The sequence below is a fragment of the Typopeltis vanoorti genome, chromosome 18, assembly GCF_054136105.1.
Source record: "Typopeltis vanoorti isolate ZY-2024b chromosome 18, IOZ_Tvanoo_1.0, whole genome shotgun sequence".
NCBI classification, from domain to species: domain Eukaryota; kingdom Metazoa; phylum Arthropoda; class Arachnida; order Uropygi; family Thelyphonidae; genus Typopeltis; species Typopeltis vanoorti.
Genome location: NC_143566.1, coordinates 104,771,978 through 104,796,080, shown reverse-complemented (window position 1 = coordinate 104,796,080; position 24,103 = coordinate 104,771,978). Strand labels below are relative to the sequence as shown.

General features: G+C 33.2%; 1 protein-coding gene across 4 annotated transcripts in view; it reads right to left on the bottom strand.

Moving 5' to 3' along the window:
- LOC150097019 (HAUS augmin-like complex subunit 4) overlaps window positions 1–24,103 on the bottom strand; it is a 109,774-nt gene that overhangs the window by 8,289 nt on the left and 77,382 nt on the right. For all 4 annotated transcript variants that reach the window (XM_090408503.1, XM_090408501.1, XM_090408502.1 and 1 more), the window contains exons 5-6: window positions 16,878–16,956; window positions 7,633–7,784 (exon numbers count right to left, since the gene is read on the bottom strand). In XM_090408503.1, coding sequence (XP_090264629.1) covers window positions 7,633–7,784; window positions 16,878–16,956 — 231 coding nt within the window. The remainder of the gene's footprint in view (window positions 1–7,632; window positions 7,785–16,877; window positions 16,957–24,103) is intronic.

The following is a 24,103-nucleotide window of genomic DNA, read 5'->3' as shown; positions in this document are numbered from 1 at the left end:
GAAATAATTTATGTAAAGCATTAAATTATAGAAATTTAAATTCATTGCGGTATATAAATTTTAATACATATATTACAAAATTTCATTTAAAAACTACTGAAAAAGAGAGCCGAAGCTTCACTTTGGTGATGCAAAATTCAAATTAAGTGGATATTGAATCCAACATTATTTCAAAGCCAAATAGAGAAACTACAAGAGTTTCATGCCGAATATAGAACCCATAAAAGTTTCGGTGGATCCAAGCATAAGCAAACCTTTTGTGACAGGGACAACTCGTAGTAAAGGCAGAGTAAGCTCTGATGTAAAACACATCTCCTAGCGGACAAGTATGATGTTATACATTATTGTGGGGGTCACTACCCAGACCAGTTTCGAACCTTTGTTGAGATTCCCTGACTAAATGGAATAACTGTTACAATAGATATCGTATGAAGGTCAGCAATAACAAGGACAATGAAAATAGGCAGAAGCACTGAAAATATCAACTGCATTGTGAATGGAAAACCTATAGAACAGATAAAACATTTCAGCTACTTAGGCACAATTTTTAGTGAAGATGGTAAATTGAATATGGAAATAGACAACAGAATCAACAAAGCTGGTATGGCGGAAAGTCAAATGAATAAATTTATATGGAATAAGAGAGAAATTAGTCAAAACACTAAATTAGCTGTATACAAGACAGTGTTCAAGCCAATTTTAACTTATGGATCTGAATGCTGGGTTAGAAATAAAACACTTGACCAAAGATTAGAGACAACATAATATGAGGGTCCTGAGAAAGATTAGAGGGCATGAACAGATGGCATCAATGGCAATATCATATTAAAAATGAGGATATTAGGAAAGAACTTGACATTGTTAGCATCCAGGAATGTGTTAGCAGAGCTAATCTCAGTTGGTATGGTTAGTTAAACAGAATGGGAGTGGTAAGGTTAGCAAAACAAGTGTTCTCTGCCAGGTTGGCAGGAAAAAGACCCAGAGAAAGGCCAAGATATAGGTGGATTGATAGAGTAAATAGTGCCTTAGAAAATATAAATATAAGATCTGATAATGTTGGAGTCTTTACAGGTAACAGATTGATTTGGAGGAAAATTGTAGATGGGAAGTTAGTAATGATATAAGTTTTTCATGTAGTACTATCATATCCTGTACACTCCTTGAGGGTAAATGCGAGGAATTTGATGATGATGAACTAGCCAATGCATCCACACAACCAAACAGTAACCGTTCTTCAAAGGCATCTCTCCTTAGAATCGCTGTTCCCAATTTATGATTCAAATTAGGCTAAGGCATCAAAAATCTATCAATCTCTAAACAATTTTAGTGTCATATGATATGCCTTTCCTTTACACTACCAAATTTCAAATGACCCTACAAATCATCTTGGTTCTGCTATACCATGATGCCATCCTAAAAGAAAGGCTCACTTTGAACTAACAGCTTCAACTTCTTTGGCCCTACTAATGGATCTTGAGATCTTTTTAAAGGTGGCAGAGTAAGGGACATAAGTATAAAGGAAAACCAGTCCATTAAAAACAACAGTTCTCATTTCATTGGGAAAAATTAGTGATAGAACCATCAGACCTTCTTGCAAGCCTAGATGTGATAAATTTGTTTACAAATGATTAGAGAGGAAACTTTAAAACTGTTTCAAAATCTTTTTCCAATAGCTACATTACAGAGAAAACACTTCAGTTTCAAGAAAAATATGAACAAAAATTGAGTCTTGCCATGGGCTCACCTCTGTCTCTGCATCTAGCCAATTTATTTATGGAATCATTTGGGGAGGGAGAAGAGAGAAAAATCACATTTCGCTCTTGAACTTGAAAATTATAGGATTTCACCATTTCTAGAGGTTTTTGAAGAGAAAAAACTCAGTTATTCAGCAGACATGAGGGGTATCTTCCAGTTTAGTTAGGAAAGCCTAACTAAACTGGAAGATACCCTCATCACTACTCTGTGCAAAAATACAGTAATAATTAAAACAAAGTGACAGAGCAACCTCAGCCATACCCTACATCAAAATGAATATAGGTACAAAATGATCAACAAGATCTTGCTCTGTCTCCCCACCCCAACAATGACAAACAGGCAAGAAAACGAAGTCTCTTCCATTATATCCAACATATAATGCTCAAAATATCTGAAATATATCAATCATCATCATCATACATATCAAGGATTTAGACCTAGTATGGCCTGTTCCGGCCTTAGAAGTCATCGTTGAATCGTTAAGAGGACGTCCTGGTTTTCTTTTTCCTAATGGCTTGTACTTTAAGGCTTGTTTTGGTAATCTTTCTGTTTTCATTCTTTGAACGTGTTCCATCCATCTATGTTTATATTTTTTAATTTTTTCAATCACTGGTTCTTGGTTTAATTTTTTCATAATATCTTCATTTCTTTTGTGATCAAATAGGGTATACTTTGCAGTTTTTCTCATAAACTTCATTTCTGCTGTTGTTAATCTTTGTTTGTCTTTTTGTTTTATTGTCCAGATTTCGCTTCCATACATTAAGACCGGTAGGGCTAATGTATTGTATACTTCTAGCCTGGTTTGTTTTTGAAATAGGTTTGGTTTAAATATAGAGTTAATTACTCCTGTTATTTTTAAATATTTTGCAATTTTTATGTTTATATCTTTTTCATTTTCATAAGTGATCATACATCCTAGGTAGTTAAACGAATTCACCTGTTCTAAGATCTTGTTATCTAATACTATTTTAGTTCTTGCTGGAACTTGTCCTTTAAAGGCCATAGTTTTTGATTTTTCCGTTGATATTATCATACCATAATCTTTGGATATCTCATTTAGATCTAAAATAGCTTTCTGTAAGTTATCTTCAGAATTTGTAATTATTATTTGGTCGTCTGCAAAAAGGAGAGTGTTTAAGTTAACTGTAGGTGAAAGTTTAATTCCTTGATGTAAATTTTTACTCCATTTTATTATTATTTCATTTAAGTAGATATTAAAAAGAGTTGCTGAGAGGGGACATCCCTGTCGGACCCCTTGGTTTATCTCTCTTGTATATGATAGCTCATGATTTAATCTTATTTGTATTTGATTATTTTCATATATACTTGTGACAGCTTTTAGGATATTATTTGGTATTTGTCTTTCTTTTAATATGTTAAATAATATGTTTCTTTTAACTTTGTCAAATGCTTTTTCAAAGTCAATAAATGCAATATGTGTTTTTAAATTATATTCTCTTCTTTTCTCTATTATTAATTTTAGGCAGAAGGCTGGGTCTATAAATGATCGTCCTTTTCTAAATCCATTTTGTACCTCTAGAATAAAGTTTTCGGAATATTTCATTAGTTTGTTATTTAAGATTCTGCTGTATATTTTGTAACATGAATTTAGTATACTGATACCTCTATAGTTTTTAGGGTCATCTCTATTACCTTTCTTAAAGATAGGAATCACTTCCATTCTATTGGGGGGATACCAGTTGAGTAAATTTTATTTAAAAATAATAAGCATCTTCCTTTGAATATTGTTCCTGCATATTTATATAGTTCTGAACCTAGCTTATCTTCTCCAGGTGATTTTCCGTTTCTTGTTTCTTTCAGGCTGATTTCTAATTCTTCTTCAGTTATTTCCTTTTCATTTTCGTTAATTGTTTGCCAGTTGTCTTTTTTTAAAATATTTGTCTGTCCTCAGTTCTGTGTAGTAATTTAGAAATTCTTCTAATTTCAATTAAGTGTTTAATTTTATGTTTTCTTTGGTATCTGCATTTAGGTGTTTCAAAATTTCATATACATTGGGTCTTATTTTATATAAATCATGTTCTAAATTAGAAACAAATTTATTCCATGATTCTCTATGTCTTTTTCTGACTTCTCTTTTAGCTATGGCTCTTATTCTTTTATATTCTATTTCATCTTCTAATCTGTTACTGCTTAACCATTTGTGATAGGCTTCTTTTTTCTTTTTGATTATTTCTTTGATTGTATCATCCCAGATCTTCAGTTTTTTTCTTTTATTGAATTTTTTGGTCTTTCCTAAGCTTTCATTTGCTGCTGCATTTAGTATCGTTTTTATATTAAGCCATTCTATTTCTATTTCTTCATTTTGTTTTATTTTATCTAGATACTGGTTAATTCTTTGTTCAAATAGCCATTGTACATTTGTGTCATTCAATAGTCTAGTTTTATAAACAAATTTTTCAATTTTTCTTTCTGTTCTTGTTACTTGTAGCCATTTAGGTGGTAATCTTAATTTTATTTTAACAAGGAAGTGGTCACTGCTTATTTCATATCCTCTGTGAACTCTAACATCTAGTGAAAATTTTGATGTCTTTTCATTTAATATGAAGTAATCTAATATTGATTTCCATCCTCTTGCTGCCCAAGTATATTTATGTATGTCTTTATGTTTATAGAAGGAATTCATTATTTTTAGGTTATTATAAACTACAAAGTCAATCAATTTTTTACCATTTCTGTTTAGAGTGTGTTCTCCATGTATTCCTATATTATTATTAATTTTCGTGTTTCCAATTCTTGCATTTAAGTCTCCTGCTAAAATTATGTAATCATTTTTATTTATTTTATTATATATGTTTTGTAGCTGATTATAAAAATCAATATTATCCTGTTCAATTCTTCTTCTAGGGCATATAAACCAATTATTGTTAAATAGCCTCTACTATTTTTATTCTAGCTTCTATTATTCTTTCATTCCATAATTTATAATGTTTTAAATGTTTTGAAAGGGAGTTATGAATCCAAATCATGACTCCTGCTTGTGCTCTTTGGTCTCTGTCGACTCCACTGTATATCACATTAAAATTTTCAATTCTCATAGTTCCTTTTAATTTCTTTTTTGTTTCAGTGATTACTGCTATTTTAAAATTTCTTTCATTTAATAACTGGTCTAATTCTATTTCTTTATATGCTATTCCTCTTACATTCCAGTTTGCTATGTGTATTATATTTTGTCGTTTCCATTTCGTTTTCCCTTTTCCATTCCAGGGTCGTTTCCCATAGATTCAATCCGATTAACTTTTTCTGTCAGCTTACAAGTAGGATTATGTTCTCTCCATGTCAGGGGACTAGCCTGACGATGGAATAGTTCAGTGGTAGGGCTGCTACCTTAAGGCTTCTGAACTCGCCTTCTTCTGAATTTAAACCCATAGGAGGAATAGGGTATATTGAAGGGGGTAGAATAGGGTAGATTATAGAAGAAATATAGTATGGTTTATAGAGAGGACATAGTTGTAAGGCCAGAAATGAAATGACCCCATGGCCCTCGAGTACTCTAATAGCACAAGGGTCATAAAGTAAGAAGAGTTGGCTGATAAGGCCTTATAGGAAAGATTAAAGTAAGTGGGTCTTCCTCAAAGTAGAAGGAGAGGATAGATCCAGCTAGGGGTCCATGGGAGTGCCGCTTCCCTTACAATCAAGATGATTGCCCCTTATGGCCCCTTGGTCCACGAGTCCTTATTCAGTATATTCGGACCACCCCACCATATATATATATATATATATATATATATATATATATATATACACACACACACACACAGGCACGCGCATGTACACACACACACACACACACATGGTGGGCTCCCCTATCTGCCACCCAGGGGACACGCTCTCTAGGGGTTACAGGGTGCCCTGAGAGGAAATATATCACTATGACATAAAAATAGCATTCATCTCACTATGCAAGATTTTTGCATCCTAAACCATCTCATCTGCCCCTTGAAAAACCATGCATCTATAAATCTAATGTTCATGAAACATATTATGTAGGACAAAAAGGAGAGATTTGCATATCAGAACATATTAGAGGTGTGGAAAACACAAATTTCAATTAATTTCTCATACTACCATTGCAGATCATTTTGCATTTGGCAGAAAATAGAAATGCCTTATGTGACCAGTGGTGGTCCGTACATAAGCACTGCAACACCCCCAAGGAAAAAAATGAAAAAATTAAATTTTGTTTGTGTTTATAAATAATAACAATGCTTACAACATTATATAAATGCAGTACAACATGTTAAAGGTTACAGCTTATGTTTTGACATTGATTGAATAGTTAATAATTGGAATTGTTCGATTAATGCTTTAAATTACGAAACAAATGCACTGCGATCTAACGCCCATATTCGTTTGCTCTTGTCATTGCACATTACGTCATTCCCAACTGTAACTGCTCAAATGGCAGTGTATTTTTAGTATCCTTATGCACCTTATTTCTGTGAGATATGAAACGTTTATTACTGGTGTGTGTGCTTGGTGAACTATTTTTTGTAAATCTAATTTTATTTTGTTAAAATAACATATAATTATTTATTTATTATAGATACAAGGCTGAATTATGACGAGTGTCACTGTTGAAAATATGAAAAGAATAATATTTTTTCAATTATCGTTACACGAAACAAATGCACTGCAATCTAACGCCGATATTCATTTGCTGTTGTTGCACATTACGTCATTAGATACACTGCCGCTTTGGCAGTGTAACTTATACCTGCGCTTGTTATTTCTGTGAGATATGAAATATTTATTATTGGCACGTGTTTGTGGTGAACTATTTTTTTGTAAATCTTATTTTTTTTGTTAAAATAACATATAATTATTTATTTATTATAGATACAAGGCCGAATTCTGACGAGTGTCACTGTTGAAATTAAGAAAAGAATTATATTGTTTCAATTATCATTACACTATACAAATGCACTGCGATCTAACGCTGATATTCGTTTGCACTTGTCACTGCTATTGATATGAAACTTTTATTATTGGTGAGGATGAAATATTTTTAATAAAGCAATTTTTAATATGTAAATTTATTTATTAATAAATTTGTTACTGATTAGGGAAAAAATTTTTTTTTTTTTTTTTTTTTTTGTATATGCAGCACCCCCACTTAAAATTTTCACTGGCCACCACTGCATGTGACCATAACTGCCTCTCAAAAAAATTCAAGGATGCTTCAAAAATACTATACACACCTTCAATGGAATAAAAATGTCACCTTACATTAAGTCTCGTTATCATCTGTCAAGAATCTCTCTCTCTCTCACACACACCTTGGATGTGATGCACGTTATATTCTGAAATGTGATCATTCCAGCTAGTACATATGCCATCACACATTATGCTAAACAGTTTTCTGCCAATAAGTATATTCAGATTTTGCTACAATAAAGGTCTCCTTTCATTTAGTTGATACCTAACAAACTTTTCCAAAGCAAAGAAGTATACAGAAAGGAGCATAGAAGTGTGAACTAATAAAGTTTTATCTTAGAATTATGTTGGCTTTATACCAGAATCTGCAAAAATTTAAACATAACTAAAGAAATCTCAGAACTCAGTTACTATTTTCACATAGTGGAATGGAATGTGGGAAGTACTCATGTAAAAGATTTGGTATTTCATCAGTTCGACATGAAAATGCTCATAAGTATCACAAGATTCTTTGCTCTACCAACTGTAATGAGACGGCCATTTACTTTCATGAATATAAGACCAAAATGGCAATCTTGACAGCAAATAACAGCTTGAAAACTGATTTCAGAATCAATTTTCACTTTCTACTGAAAATTACAAATCTAGAAAATGGATAATGGAGTTGCTGTGGCATTCAAAAGATATAATGAATACACATACCAGATAATATTCTTGAATGCAATTAATTCTAGTTCTGTTCTGTAGAGCAAGTTTATGCTTATTTTCTTCCAACTCCTTAACATCAATTTCAAGACATGCTGGAAATTGAGAAGTCATGGCATGTATCAGATTGTGGCTTCTTTCTGGAATGGCTGTAAAACAACAAAAATTAAGTACACATACATATATATACACATAACATTTACACATATATATATATATAAATATATACTGAGTCAAACAAACTCAGTCTGAATGTCTCAAAAACTAAAAATGTAAATTTTAATTTGCCAAATACAACAGGCAAAATGAACTTCACTGCACAATTAATTTTTGCATAATTGGAATTGTAGGAGAAATTCAAATTGCAACTGTGAGGAAACAGAAAAAGGCAATATAATAACTTACTTGGGATTAAAAATTGATAGTAATTTAAGCTAGAAACAGCATATTACAGATGTCGTAAATAAAGTAAGGATTATGTTAAACAGAATTTACTACCTAAATAGATTCTTAAATTTAAATATGCTAAAAATATTATATTCTGCCTGGATTCAAAGCACACTACCATATGGTATATTAAGTTGGGGAGGAATCTATCACACTACGCTGAAACCTTTAGTTTCTACTCAGAATAAAGTAATTCAAATCTTAACTAGAAACAAATACAAGGATACTGCAACATGTAATAAAAACACCATACTAAACATACTATCCCTTAGATATTTATGTGCCTATAGGGCAGTGCTTCCCAAACTTATGTAAAGGCCCCTTTGGAAAAATTAAAATATTTCACAGCCCCATTGAAAAAAAAAAAAAATACTAATGAGAGAGAGAGTGAAAGTAACTACCAGATAAACCATTTATGCATCCAAAATAAATGAATACATATCTATAATTTTAATTTTCACTCACATCAATTTACAAGGATTTAATTAATCATTCAGATAATTTTGATAATTAAGGAGCTTTAATTAAGCAAACATTAACTGGGTAACAGTGAAACCAAATGAGAATGAAACTGAATTTATTGAGCTGTTGTGAGACAACTTCCTCAAGTAGTATGCAAAAGATGGAACTTGCAGTCAAAGAGTGTTAGATCTGATTATAGTGTCAGAGGGGGTTTCAGTTTGGACTTAACTATTTTGCCTCCAGTTGGTGACAGTGATCATGCAGTACTCACTTGGGAAGTGGCTAAGTTTATGAAATGTTCCATTCACAAAAGGTTATATGCTGAACTACAAAGCAGGAAATTATGACCAGCATACTCCTATGCAGAACCCAGCATAGGAGTATGCTGGGTTCTGCACCATGGTATCGGTTGTTGGATGGAAAGGACATCGACAGTGCATGAGAAGTGTTTAAAAAATACTTAAATGACGCAAGATCTGAATGTGTCCCTAGAGTTGGAAGAATAAATAGGATAGGAGTGAAATGGATTGTAATCTAATTAAGCAAGAGATTCACAAGAAAAAGATTATGTGGAAGGAATACAGTGTGTATAAGGATGATGTCAGTTATGATAATTATAAGCAGCAGGCCAGAAGAGTCACAAGTGTTGTATGGAAAGTCTGAGAGTATGAAAAGAAACTGGCTCTGCAAGTTAAAGACAATCCAAAAGAATTCTATCATTATGCTGCAAGTAAAAGAAAGAATAACTTTACTGAATGCAGATGGTATGTGGGGGAATAATGCAGGAGAGATTGTTCAATTAACGAGTAGCCATTTTGCTAAGAGTTATCAACATGGTATATGCAACATTGAACTTACCACTACCACTTCACTGCATGAAGTAATTTGTGTATGAGGAGGCAGTACTAGAGCTGTTGCACAAACTGAATAAGAATTCTGCAATAGGAACTGATGGGATATCAGCATGGATGCTAAAAGGGTGTTCAGTTGAACTGGCTATTTCTTTGACCAGGAATCCACCAATCGGTATCTCAGGAGTGGTGGTGAAGATTTTGGAAAAGTTGGTTAGGGCTTGCATTCACAAATGGGTTGACAGAGGATCTCTACTTTCCAATGAACAGTAGAAGTTTACTAAGGGAAGGTCATGTTTTAGTAACTTGCTTACATTCTATCATAATATTACCACTGAGTTAGAAAAGGGGAATGGATACATCATGATACTTTTGGATTTTGCAAAAGCTTTTCACAGAATACAGTATGGAAGACTGTTATATAAACTGGAGAATATGGGATTGAATTATAAACTATTGGCATGGATAAGAGGATGACTGACTGACATGTGAAAAAGTTGTATATGGGGTAAATCTGCAAGATTCAAGGAAACCAGTGTTGTGCCTCAAGGATCAGCCCTTGGCCCATTGTTATTCAATCTGTACATTAATGACATTGGGAAGGCTTTGACAAGCAATATACAGCTATTTGCTGATGATGCAAAGACAGGTAGGGTAATCAGGAGTGATGCTGATATGCAGTATACTTGCAGAATGATTTGACTAGGCTGGAATTGTGAGCAATGACTGTCAGTTTAATGTTAATAAACGTAAGGTGTGATTAGATATCCAATGTCATATTATATTGGTTGGATTATGCTAGAAGAAATTGATCATTCTAGGGATTTTGGAGTTGTAGTAGACAGGAAGTTGAAGTTCAAGGGTCATATAGCAAAGATTGTAAATACAACTCAGAAAATAATTGCAATGCCGAAACGAACCTTGACATATAAAGATAAAGTTATTTTGTCTCTTTACAAGGCTTTGATAAGATCTCACTTGGACTATTGTGTGCAGATCTGGTTTTCATGGTGATTCTGGAGGGAGGGAGGGAGAGAGAGAGCAAAGAAGAGTGTCAAAAATGATATTAGGATTTTGGAATGCTGATTATGAAACCAGATTGAGAATTTGTAGACTACAGACACTAGCAAATAGGAGAAAGTGGGATGATATGATTGCGATTTAAAAACTTCTAAAAGGGTTATACCAACTTTTCAGTAATGAAATTTTTCATTTTATGGAGGGCAGGAAAGGAGTGCAAGGTCATCCTTGGAAGTTGAGAATGAATGTGTCAAGAAGGGGTTGAGGGCTAGATTTTTCTCTCATAGAGTGATATGTGATTGGAATGAATTTCATTGGATGTTGTGTGTGTGTGTGTAAGTAGTGTGAACGAATTCAAGATCAGGTATGGCAGCTGGTGCAAATAGTATGCGATGAGTTCCCGATTCCTTGGAGGAGGTCTCTCTTAATAATAATTATAATTTAGGAAGTTTTATTAAAAATTCAGCAACAATTTGAGCTAATGATGATTCCTTACTTGGTTTCAAATAAATACTTCAATCTTGACATGGGAGATTGTAAAAAATGAGAAATATCCTGTCAAGAATGGACACATGTGGAATTACAAGGCAGGTGATTATGTCTTGTAATTCCACATCCTTGTTGCCTGACAAGGGTCAGGCAAGACGGGTGAACAGCATGGTAAAAATTGACATTTGAAGTTCATAGATGCCATATAGCCACTCCCATATCTCACCAGATTTTGGCAGTGAAGCTTTCTGCTAGAAGAAGTGGTAGGGTCACAGATGCCCTTTCCACACAAAGTTAGTAGGACAATCACACACATCCATGCCCATGAGGGATTCAGACATACATCCTCTTGGCTGGAGAGTGGATACGTTAATCACTTGGTCAACCAGGCTGGCAACAGTTTTTAACAGTATGGTAAGGAAGGCAAAATCAGATTACAAGAAAAAACTAACTGAGCAGGCCAAAGGAAATCCTAAAGAGTTTTTTTGTTATGTAGCAAGTAAGAGGAAGAATGATTGTGGAAGAATAACTTTAATGAGTGCTGATGGTCACCAGGTGACAGAAGCAGATAAAATAGCTGAGTTACTGAGTGACCACTTTGTAAGGGTATATCATCCACGTGAGATTAATGATGTGACAGACACTGATGTGGAACAGAGGTGGTTGAATTGGAGGTTCTTTGGAATCTCAAAGTGAATACAACTGTGGGATTAAAGATTCATGGAAAAATCATCATGGGGATTATTCTTTGCAGGGAAAATTCAATGTGAGAAAACTGAAATAATATTGTAATGATACACATGAAAAACTAATGCAAAACAAGACATTTTAGAAAATACAATATCTTTCTGTATTATTTATTTAATTAGAGTTTATTTCACTTTTTTATAATATTTTTATTTTGTATAAAGTGAAATTAATATTTTGTATTTTATTGATCACTGAATTCCCTAATTTCTGTTTATTTCTTAAAATAATTTTTTTTTCTTCTTACTTAGATACTACAGATTCTACAAATGGGATATTAATATTTTACAAAAGTGTGACAGGGTTGTTAGGGAATAAGAGCACCAAATTTAAGAGTGTTTATTTACTTCTGTAACCTTTCAATGTCCCCCCCCCCCCACAACTAAATTAATTCAGAAGTGAGGTGCTTTGAATTATACGATCCCTTTGTATTTTGGAACTGACTCTAATTTTCCTGCATAGCAAAAAGATTTTGATGCTATTATTGTTTTGCATGGATACTGTAAGACTATATATATATGCACACACATCTGTGAGTAATCATATTAACACAACTATTGTAAATTAGCGTAAAAATACTTTACACAATATTTTGAATACACATCTTGCAAAGTGAATATATATACACTCGGGTCTCTTTTTATGTAGTTTTGAAGTTATGCACCGTTGTACATAATGAACAGTGTGTTGCAGCACATTCTGGAGTAAAGTGAGTAACGCGTAAGCAGTGAGTGTCCGTGAAGTTTAATTTTGTATGCGAGTAAGTGTTTGTCTTTTCATTATTGTATGTCTAAATTTTGCTAATTTTTATTTTAAAGATTTAATTTGACCCAATGGAGAAAAAAAAGCACCAAAGAATAGAAATGAAAATTGCAATTTTGGATTGCTTAGCAAAAGGAGAGGGATCTATGGCGATTGGTAAACATTTTAATTTAGGCAAATCTACTAGAAGAGCAATTAAAAGGAATGAAGTCACAATAAGAAAATCTGTCATTTCTGGCACAAAACTAAGTGCCAAATTATCATTGTACTCAAGAGACGCTTTATTAGAAAAAACGGAACAAACGCCGCTCATAATTTGGAAGAATGCCTATAAGTGGTTATTTAATTAAACAAAAAGCTCTTTGGTTATATGAACAGGTGAAGCAATTGGAGCCATCTACTTCTGCTTCCCAGGCTGATAAAGAATTTTTGGCTAGCAAAGGATGGATAACTGGGGTTTTAAAAAGGAATGCACTTCATAATGTGAAGATTACAGAAGAGGTTTCAGCAGCAGCAGCAAAAATTTTCAAGAGAAGTTAGCCAAAATTATCGAAGATGGTGGATATTGTCCCGATCAGGTGTTTAACGCTGACGAAACAGGATTGTTTTGGAAGAAAACTTATATCGCAAAGTCTGAGAAAAAAGTAAGTGTGTTTAATGCAGGCAAAGATCGAATAATGTTGTTACTTTTGTAGCAATGCATCAGGAGATTGAATGTTGAAACCCCCCTCCTAGTAAATCGATCTCTAAGATCTAAAACAGATGCTGCTACATTGGATGACTAATACAAAGGCCTGAGTAACAACTGTGTACTTACTGAATGGTTCAATAATTGCTTTACACCAGAAGTGGAAACATATATAAAGCAAAAAGCTCTCGATTTTAAAGTTTTATTAATTGTTGGTAATGCACCAAGTAATCCCCATTTAGAACATCCAAATGTGCAGGTAGTGTTTTTTCCATCCAATACAACAAGCATTATTCAGCCATTAGATCAAGGCATAATTGCTACTTTTAAAAAAATATTACGTTAAGTACACTTTTCAATTTATATTTGATAAACTAGAAAATGAATCATTAACAGTAACTGACGTTTGGAAAAAATTTTCTATTTTGGACTGCTTAAATCATATTGCATCTGCTATCACTGAAAGAAGATCACAAACTTTAAACGCCTGTTGGAAAGCAGCTTGGCATAGATGTGTTGCAAACAATGCAACCATTCAAACATCTATTTATCAGCTGAAATCATTATTTTGGCACATGAAATTGGTGGAGAAGGTTTTGATACATTTAGCCAAAATGATGTACAAGAATTGCTTGTGGATAATGCCTTAAGTGACGATATTATTGGATATCGATTAAACTTTAGATACTGTCGAAGATCCAGAAAACGATAGTGAAGTGGAAGAAAAACCTGTCCCCCTCACTGCAAATATAATTCGAGAAGGTCTTGAACTGTGCAATAAATTGGAAAATCATTTTCTTGTTAATGACACAAATTCTGAACGAGCCTTTAAATTCCAATGTGAGCTGAAGAACTGTATGTCTGGATACTGCAAGCTGTATAAAAAATTAGTAAAATCATCATTGCAAAGTTTAATCACTGATTATATTGTCAGAAGAAAAAAATCAGCACAGAATGAGAGTGAAGCTAATTCTGTTTGTGAAGAACCATTGCCTTTACCATAGAGATCTGAAGTGCTGACTATCTCTTCTGGTGATGAAAGTGATTTCGCACCAGTTTGCAAACGTTGCCGAATATTGTCTAATAGCGACGATAATTCTGATGATAAAATGTAAAAAAAAATTGTTCCTTTTCAATAAAATTAAATGAATAAAGCTTTAAAACAAACTTAGGAATTCTTATTTTCCTGAATTTTTATAAACTTTTTTTATGAGGTTTTAGAAAAGTATGGAATGTATCCCTAATTTTTCAACATAAGTTAGGTCTTTTTTGTGCCAAAATATTGACTTGGAATTTTGTAATAGAGAAATTTTTATAACCTCAAAAAAAAAAAACCTTTTCTGGATAATTGTATCAAATAATTTATAATTTTTCAATAATACAAGTAAAACTAATTATTATAAATTAAATTATTTTTACATAAATACTGTATCATCATGTAAAAGAATATCAGTATTTTTGTTTTTTAGGATATAACAAAAAAGGAAATAACACATTGCTAATGTATTCTGCACTACAGCTTGAGGCACTTTAGTGCAACTTCTGGGGAAGTATTCTTTCTTTCTCCATAGCAGTGAGAGTAATCTATGCTTTTAGCCTTTTCCAGTGAGAAGTATTATCTAGTATTTTTAAGACAACTTATTTCAGAAAGGACAATTAGTAGCAATAAAAGTAGTAATATTTGGAATTTAAAAAACTACCGAACTTTCTTTTTTGTGGCATACATGTAAACAATTTTTATATGGTGAAAATATAGCATAGTATTTCTAAAACTTAAAATAATTTCAGTAGATAATTTCTGCTGAACAACTGATTGCAGATTGTATAGAAACAGCCCAGAATTAGAAGTACCAGCTTAGATACAACATTATTGCCTTATTTCTTTTGTGAAAATGGTAAAATTAATTAATAGATTTTGAATACGATCAGTGAAAACTTTCAAATCAGTAGAAAACCAGACATTTATAATTCAGTTCCAAGAGCAGAGAGGGAGATGGGGAAAGCAATTGGATATTTTCTGAATTAGCATAAATTTTGAATCAGTCTGTGTTGGATAATGCTTTCTGTATTTTCACCATATCTAAACTGGTTAAGCACTGAATATTATAAGGAATATGCATCCTACAAAAAATGGGAAAAAATCATCTGTTGCAATTTCAAGCAGAAGGCAAATATGTTCCTGCTGAAATATCATTGAATATAAATTTTTGTTTAAAATAAAAAAAAAAAGGTCTCACAATCGGAAAGCGAATGATGCAATTTAACATTTGTTGTTTATAAAAACAGAAAACCTAGTTTCTAAAACTGAAGTATGACCATCCATATAATAGTATTTACCAAAGAAATAAAACAAAAGTTCATATTTATTTCAATATGTTATTACAAAAAAAAAAAATAAATAAATTATAAATATTTAACATAATAATTTTCAATGCAAACATTTGAAAACTGCTCAAAAATAATTTCTGCAATATTGTCATTAAAATTAAAGAACATAAATTATCTTGTTCCATTGCATTGATCTGAAGAATAAAAGACAAATTTACTATTACTCAAAAGATTCAATGCAAAGACTGATCTGTGGTCATTTTAGGATTGATTATTTTCATACATAAAATTCATTTTTATTTTTGGGAAGAGACACAATAAATAAATTGTGCAGCAAGAAGTTCGAATGTTAAAGGACAATGAAGGAAATTCCAAGTGACACAAAGGTCGCTCTGTAGCAGTTAATCTGATGCCTCTACAACCTCAACTATGGTTGAGGGATTAACAACGGAGAAGGATAATTACATGATAAAAGGTAGAATGCCGATGATGTTTTGTTCCATGAATAATCTTAAGGAAATCGAGTCCTTTATTCACATTGGCTGGTTGGGAGGTTAAACTTTTATTTTAAAATATTCTGAAAAAAAAAAAAAAACCCTGCTATGAAGCAACATTTATTGAAATAAATATGGTTTGAACATGATTTTTTTTTTATTCTTGCACCACTCTGATATGTGGAAAATTGCATGTCATGTTGTCTTCAAGTTTCCATAGAACTGAAGAACTGTACTACATCTTTTAGTTATCTGCTCTTCAATATCTGGAATAACAACATTCACTTTCTAGAATAAAAAAAAATTAACAAGACATTAAATTGCATTAAATTCTTATTTTAAGAATTTTAAAATATTACAAATGTAAGTTCAGTAGTATTTCAAATGAACTCGCAGTTAGAAAATGAAACAGATTATTATTATTGTTATTTGTAGAGAGCTTATTTTAGTAATAATTCTGTTTCTTAATCACTGTAAAATATATGATGAAATTATCTGAGACATGTCTTATATGGTATCGATTTAATTTTTGTTCATTTTAAAGTTTTCCAATTACAACCCCTCTCCTTCCTACCCATTGGGAAGAGTCAGTACCCAGACTGGTTTCGACCTTTATAAAGGTCTTATCAGTGAGAGGCAACTGATGTAAAGTCACCAGCCTATATATAAAGTAGCCCAGTTGTTAAGATACTTGACATGCAAACATTGTTTGCTTACAGTTGGAGAAAGGATTAAACCAAGAATATAATTTCTTGGCATCTTTAATTTATATTATAACCAAATGAATAAACTTTAACATCATAGTAGCCTCTACACTGGGAAACAGATGATAAAGATGATGATCATTCAACAAAAATTAATGCCTATATAATTTAGTAACACAGTGCATATCACTTAATATGATTATATTAACTAGGTAACAGCAGCAATTTGCTTTAAACTAATATTAAGTACCTCGCCCATAGAACTGAAGAACTGTACTACATCTTTTAGTTATCTGCTCTTCAATATCTGGAATAACAACATTCACTTCCTAGAATAAAAAAAATAAAATAAAATTTTAAAACAAGATTTACACAGTAATGCAAAATTCATGCACCAAAGGCAGTCTAACATTATTATTAATCATAATTTTAGCTAACAGCAAAACATGAAATGTTTTGATGAATTACATTACAAGGTTAGCAGAGCATACTTTAGTTTCAAGTGCTAAGCTATTCATATTTGTCAATGAAAAATATTTTTCCCAATAATAATGAAATAAGAGTTCCCTGAATTTTCATTCAGAGAACTCTTATTTCATTTTTAAGGAGACTACTCTTGTCCCCACAAAAGGTTATAAACCTATAGTACCTTAGTACATAAGAGTTGAGGTTTAAAGAATATGCAATTCTTGCTCTAGACATCAAATGTGGAACTTTTTCAATGCCTCTAATGGGATGCGTCTCACCGCAGGTGAAATTCATCTCCCACCTAAAGACAATCAACAAATATCTATGCTCAAGGTGGGATTCAAACCTTCAGCAGATTAACTGAAGAGTGGGTAATTTATCATGCAGCCAAAAAGGCTAGCAAATTTATACTTATAGTTTAATTTTTCTCTCTCTAATCTATTTTCTCATTTTTTCCCCTGAATTTTTTTTAAAAAAGCTTTGCTTATATGTTTACATAGATGCCCATAAATTTACACTTTTTACACAAGACTATATTCAACAGTTAAATTACATATACCATTACTGATCAATTAATTTTTACTAACCTATCATAAATTATTTCTTAAAGCTACCAAAATTGAGTGCTTCTAGAGTCCACTGCAGAAAGCCCTTTCATATATTATGATTACTGTTATGATGCACCATTCAAAATGAGCTCCATATATTTATTCCCTTTCAGTACTTTTTACTATGTCCTGTAGCAAAGCCTGACTCAGCCAAGTACAATATTTTTGCTGCCTATTCTATATATTCCTTGAATTAAATAAATTGCAATTAAGTTTCCTCTCTGTCTCTCAGTAGATTCATTCCACAAATTGCAGCCAGCCAACCAATTCTCATAACTATCATGATAATCCTAATTTGGAGATTTACACTTAGTAAATCTAAATCTATTGCAAGCTAAAATTCATAAAGAGTTGTAAAGCTAGAAGAAGAAGAAGAAATTAAATATAATGAGAAGGGATTATTCCCAATTTCAATGAATCTTTTGACATGTACTAGAGATCTGGATGATGAAATTGGGAGTGGGGTGGAGTATTACTGATGATAGCTGATGAACTGCAACCAAAAAGAGTAGGGGTTCAACTGCAGGCCAGTGAAAATATGACGCCTTTTGGCGCAGGGGAATGTAAAGGATAATGGGGATAGTAGGAATCGGAAAATAAGCTCAATGAGCAGCAGAGGGTAGGTAATTATTGGAGGGGGGGGGGCTTCAACTATAGGAACAAACTCAGGAGATTGCTCGGATCAGTACCATAGCATGTGAAACTGCAAGGGCTGAATGTTAATAATGCATGAGAAGTGGTAAAGGAGTGTTTGAAGGAAGTAATAGTAGACTGCATACTGAGAGAGTCAGGAGGATAGATCAAGCAGGAGAAATGGATGAATACCATCATTAAGCAAGAGCCACAAAAAAACTGGAGGGAATTCAAGAAAAAAGGTAACCAACAGGCATGTGAGCAGTACAACGCAGAGGCCAGAAGGGTAAACAGTATGGTAAGTAAAGCAAAACCAGAATGATTATGGAAGAATAATTTTAATGAAGGCCAATGGTAGAGAGGGAAATGAAGTAGAAAATGTAACAGTAGACTCACTAAGCGAAACACTATGCAAGAGTATATCATTCAGGTGGAGATATTGCAGTAACAAGAGAGGCTAGGGCTTATATGGAAATTGAGGTAAATGAACTGGAGATGCATAGGATAATACAGAACCTTGATGTGAATACAGCTATGGGATTAAATGGTATACTAACTTGAGTTTTATGAAAAGGTGCTAGGGAATTTGCAGTGCCTTTGATCACATTGTTTAATCTAAGTCTCAGCTCTGACAGTCCCAATGGGGTGGAAAGAGGGGAAAATAGTTCCATTGGATAAAGGAGGCTCCAAGACTGAGGTAGCAAATTAGTGACCAATCAGCATAACAGGAATCGTAGACAGAGTATTGGAGAAGTTGGTCAAGAGTAAAATACAGGAATGGATAGACAAAAATGGAATACTAGATGGGAGGCAATGTGGTATTGTGAAGTTTGTACCTCAATAACTTGCTCATCTGTTATAATTAAGTGATACTGCTGGATTTTGCAAAGACTTTTAACAGGATACCACATGGAATTCTAATCAATAATCAACTTGCAGCATATGAAGATGGATATAAAGTTGGTGAAGTAGATAAGAGGGTGGTTGATGGAGATACCAGATAGTAGTTTATTCAAGAGTAGAGTCCAGTAGAAGGTCTGTAACTAGTGGTGTGCCACAGGGCAATGATCTTAGGCCACTACTATTTAATTTGTACATTAACGATATAGGAAAGGATCTCAGAGGAACTATTCAGTTGTTTGCCGATGATGCAAAATTGAGTAGAGCAATAGTTAATAAAGATGATAAAATTTTGCAGGATGATTCTGATATACTGGCAGAGGAGAATGAATATCAGTTTAATGTGGCAAAATGTAAGGTTATTCATTTTGGAGTGAAAAGATTACCAGCACTGTGTACCATATTAACAGAACTGTACTCCAGGAAATTGATGAAGCCAGGGATTTGGGGGTGTCAGTAGATAGGAAGTTAAAGTTTATGGGGCATACTGCAAAAGTGACTAAAGCAGCTTATTATACTTCTTTGCAGAACCTTGGTAAGACCCCATTTTGACTATTGTGCACACATCTGATTACAGGATTTCTTTCTTAGAGAAGATCCAGAGGCAAGTGACCAAGATAGTAGCAGGTCAATGAAATGAACCTTATGACAGGCCGAAAATTTGTGGGTTACAAAAATTGGTTGACAGGCAGAAAATGGGTGATATGATTGAGACATACAAATTACTAATGGGTTTTTACAAGATTAATACAGAGGAAATTTTTCAGAACAGGTAGGTGTAGTTAGCAAGAATGAAATACTCCAATCATTATATTTATTATATTAACTCTTTCCTAAGCCAGTCTGTTCAACTCATATCCACCTAATACTACCTTCCTATCAAACACACATTTGCACTCATTCAAGTTTACTTTACATCTCTCTATCCACTCTTTCAATCATTTAAGTTCATCCTACAAAGAACTATGGTCATCTGAACAATTTACTACTCTATTCAGCTTTATCATCAGGAAAGAGAGAGAAGTTGCTTTTAAAGTGTCCTAAAAATTGGGATATTTCACAGGGGATACTAGGGTTTTCAGATAATGTTTCAATTAACTAGCACAGTGGTTCTCAACTTTTTTCCACTTCTGTACCCATTTTAAACCCATTTCTATAAATTGTACCCCTTGTTTTTAAAATAGCGGTGATTCAAACTGAACATTTATTGTACCATAACTAACATTTTGCATTTTGTTTACTTTACTTGTTTTTTCGCCATTACTGATTATTTTTCGTGTACCCCTGAATGGCCCAGCACGTACCCCCCGGGGTATGTGCATCACTGGTTGGGAACTGATGAACTAGCATCACAACAAAGTAATCATCAATACCCATTTGGTAGGCTTTAATCAGAGATTCATTTTATGAAATACTGTTAAAGGTTTCAGTGAAATCTAAAAAAGTTGCACCTTGGCTATTGTTAATACCTACTTTCATAGTATGGTCTTTTTGTAAAAAGTAATTTGTCACAAATTCAAACCTTAACCTTTTTTTACACTACTTTCATCTAAAACACTAGTTTTATAATACAACAATATTCATAGTTATAATGAATTTGTTAGTATTATAGATAATGATACTACTTTGAGGCTATTTTGAATGTAGATGTGTTATTTTTTGATTTACTGAATAGTTTCATAGATTAAGTAGTCTATTTTTAGTATATTATTGTGGTTTTTAATGATTTTCTTTCATCTTGTGCATTTACTAATATATTTGTATATACTTTACATTCTTAATTTAAGGTAGATTTTAAAAATGGTGCAAAAAAAAGCATTACAACACCGATTCTGATAATACAAATGAAGGCAATTTGACATATAAAATTTGATTAAAGCAAATTATTAGACATTCGACTAAGGAGTTTAAAAAAGTCAAGAAATGTTAAAAAAAAACTCAGGACAAGAAAAATAAGAGGCAGGAAATTGCATAAGTTGGTAAAATATCAGTGAATAATAATAATAGACTTAAGTCAATTAGAAAGTAAGAAAACAGAAGTAATATGGTATGGAGATTCATTAATGGTAGGAGATTAACTCCATCAGGCACAAATTCATAAATGAATTTGTGCCTGATGGAGTCATTACCTTGGGCTTCCCAGAAGCAAAAATTACAGATGTGACAAATGCAACTGAGAAAAGGAAATGAAAAGAGATGGTTGTGCTTATAGGAACAAATGATTTAAATAGTGATAAATACAGTATGAGAGATGATATGAAAGGATTGCTGGAAGAAATGAGAGAGAAAGAGAAACTATTGCTGAGATATGATAATACTGAGTTAAGAAGGGATGTGATAGCAAATGATTTGATGAATAGACAGTGCAGAAGGAATGGAAGTTTGATTGTAAAAAGGATTTGTATAAGAAGAATCATCAGCACTACTTGAATGGATTTGGTGACACAAGCCAACACGAGAAATTGCAGATGAGACTTAATTCGGAGAAGTAAAATAATCACCATGGAAGGAACCATGAGAATGTGCAGCAAGGTATGCAAACATGACAATGATGTAAAATCAATGAATCTGGTGAAAGGATAGATTTGTATGCATTGGGTTTGGACTTCTTAAGTGTGTGGGGATGGGAAAGAGAAAGATGTCCAACTGAGCTAAGCAGACTGAAAATGTAAGTACACAAAAAGGCAGGAGGTAACTTTTTATGTCTATACACAAATGCCAGGAGCATCAGGAACAAATCAGTGAGTTTGTTTCCTTGGTGACTACGTTGTAGTGTAAGATGTCAGCATTAGTGAAACATGGTTCTTTCTCACAGTTGGATGTAGTAAATGGAATCAGTGTGAAGGGTGTAGTAGTTTTATGAAGGACAGAAGAGATAGAGGAGAATGGGTACTAATAATATCAGATGATCAAGTCCAGTTAAGGTAGAAACTCATGTAAGCAATAACAGTAACCATGTTTTATGTAGCAGCAAGTTTAAGGCTATCTGGTGTGAAGCGGAGGCTGACAGGATGAAATTAGGTCTGTAGCAACATCCTAGAACAGCTGTAGGATGTTACTATAGACCTAGTAATTCATTGCTGGGGGACAATGAAATGCATATGAAGTATGATGTGAAAAAACTTTCTCGAGCAGTATGTGCAAGAAGGAACTTGAGGTCAAAGAGCATTATATTTGATCATAGCAGAAGTGATCTCAGTGAAGAATGTGACTGTTTTACCACAGTTGATGATAGTGATCATGCTATACTGACCCGTGAATTAGTTAAGTAAACATGTATTTAGGCTTAGGTGCTGGTTTACGTTCATAATAAAATTTAATGGAATGAATATAGTACAAAGGAAAATAATCAAACAGCAGTTTTAATTTTCTGATATTTCGTCTGTGAGAGATATCATCAGGAATACAATATTAGAACTGTAATAACACACACACAAAAACCCAACAATACGTAGAGGAAATGAGATTATTTATTATTATTACTACGTAACACCTTCAGGGAGTCTAAAGACTCATTGAGGAAGGGCACCTACTCTACAACTCTGTGTCTCCACCACTCAATCCACCAACTACAATGAACCGCAAGTACCATCATCATCTACACCAACACCATCTACTGCCCATCATCACCACTCATATTTTCACAGACAATCACAAACATCCGTGCCCATGGTGGGATTCGAACCCGCAGCCATTTTGGCTGGAGAATGGATATGCTGACGACTTGGCCAACCAGGCCAGCATTATTTTAAGCCTAAAGTCCTACGAGAGACATCTTCTATAGGTGGTGTTGGGTGGGAGGCCTAAGAATTAAAGTTTCACTAATCTTGGGAAGTTTAACATAACCATGTTTTATTTAGGGCAGGTTACATGGCAAAAATTATGACAAACTCAAGAGAACACTATGTTAGATCCCATGATATCAGTTACCAAATAGGAAGGATATTAGGAGTGCATGGAAAGCATTAAAAAGATGTTTAAAAGATGAAGTATGATGTGTCCTGTGAGTTTGAAGAACAAATAGGGTGTGAATAAGATGGATGTGGAACCTTATTACACAGGAAATCCTTAAGAAGATGATATGAAAATAATATCATGAGAATAAGGATGAGAGGAGTTACAAAATATATATAAAGCACAGTTCAGAAAGCTACAAGCATTGTTTTAGAAAAGTTAAGTTGGAGTATGAAAAGAAGCTGGCTGTGCAGGCAATCTGAAAAAATGTTATAGTTATGCTTCAAGTAAGAGAAAGAATAAATGTGGAAAAATAACTAAGTATAGACAGTACTCTTATGTCAGAAAAAGATGCAACTGTTGAAAAAAAAAGAGTACTCTATTTTGCTAAGAGCTATCAACTGGGTGTATGTAACATGGCACACAGTGCTACCACTACATTGGATGAAGAGACAGGTGCATAAGAAGGAGGTTCAAGAGCTGTTGCATAACCTGGATAAGAATTTGGAAATAGGAACAGATGATATCCCATCTGTTCCTATTTCCACATATGCTATTCACATAATTAAGTTCCTATTCACATATGCTAAAGAAATGTTCAGATCAATTGGCTAGGTCATTGATTGGTTGTATAATTTGAGTTTGCCCAGGAAAGATCTCTTCCATTGTGCAAAACTTGTCTAACTACCAATCTGTCAGTATCTCTGGAGTGATTGTGAAGATTTAGAAAAGTCAGAAAATTCACTTGAAGAGAGTTCATAGACAAGCTATATTCTGCAAGGAATGACATGGTTTACTAAAGGTGGATAACACATAAGCAGTTTGCTCATATTTTATGATAATGTTATGGCTGAGTTGGATAAAGGAAATGGATACACTATGATGCTACTGGGTTTTGTCAAGGTGTTCGATA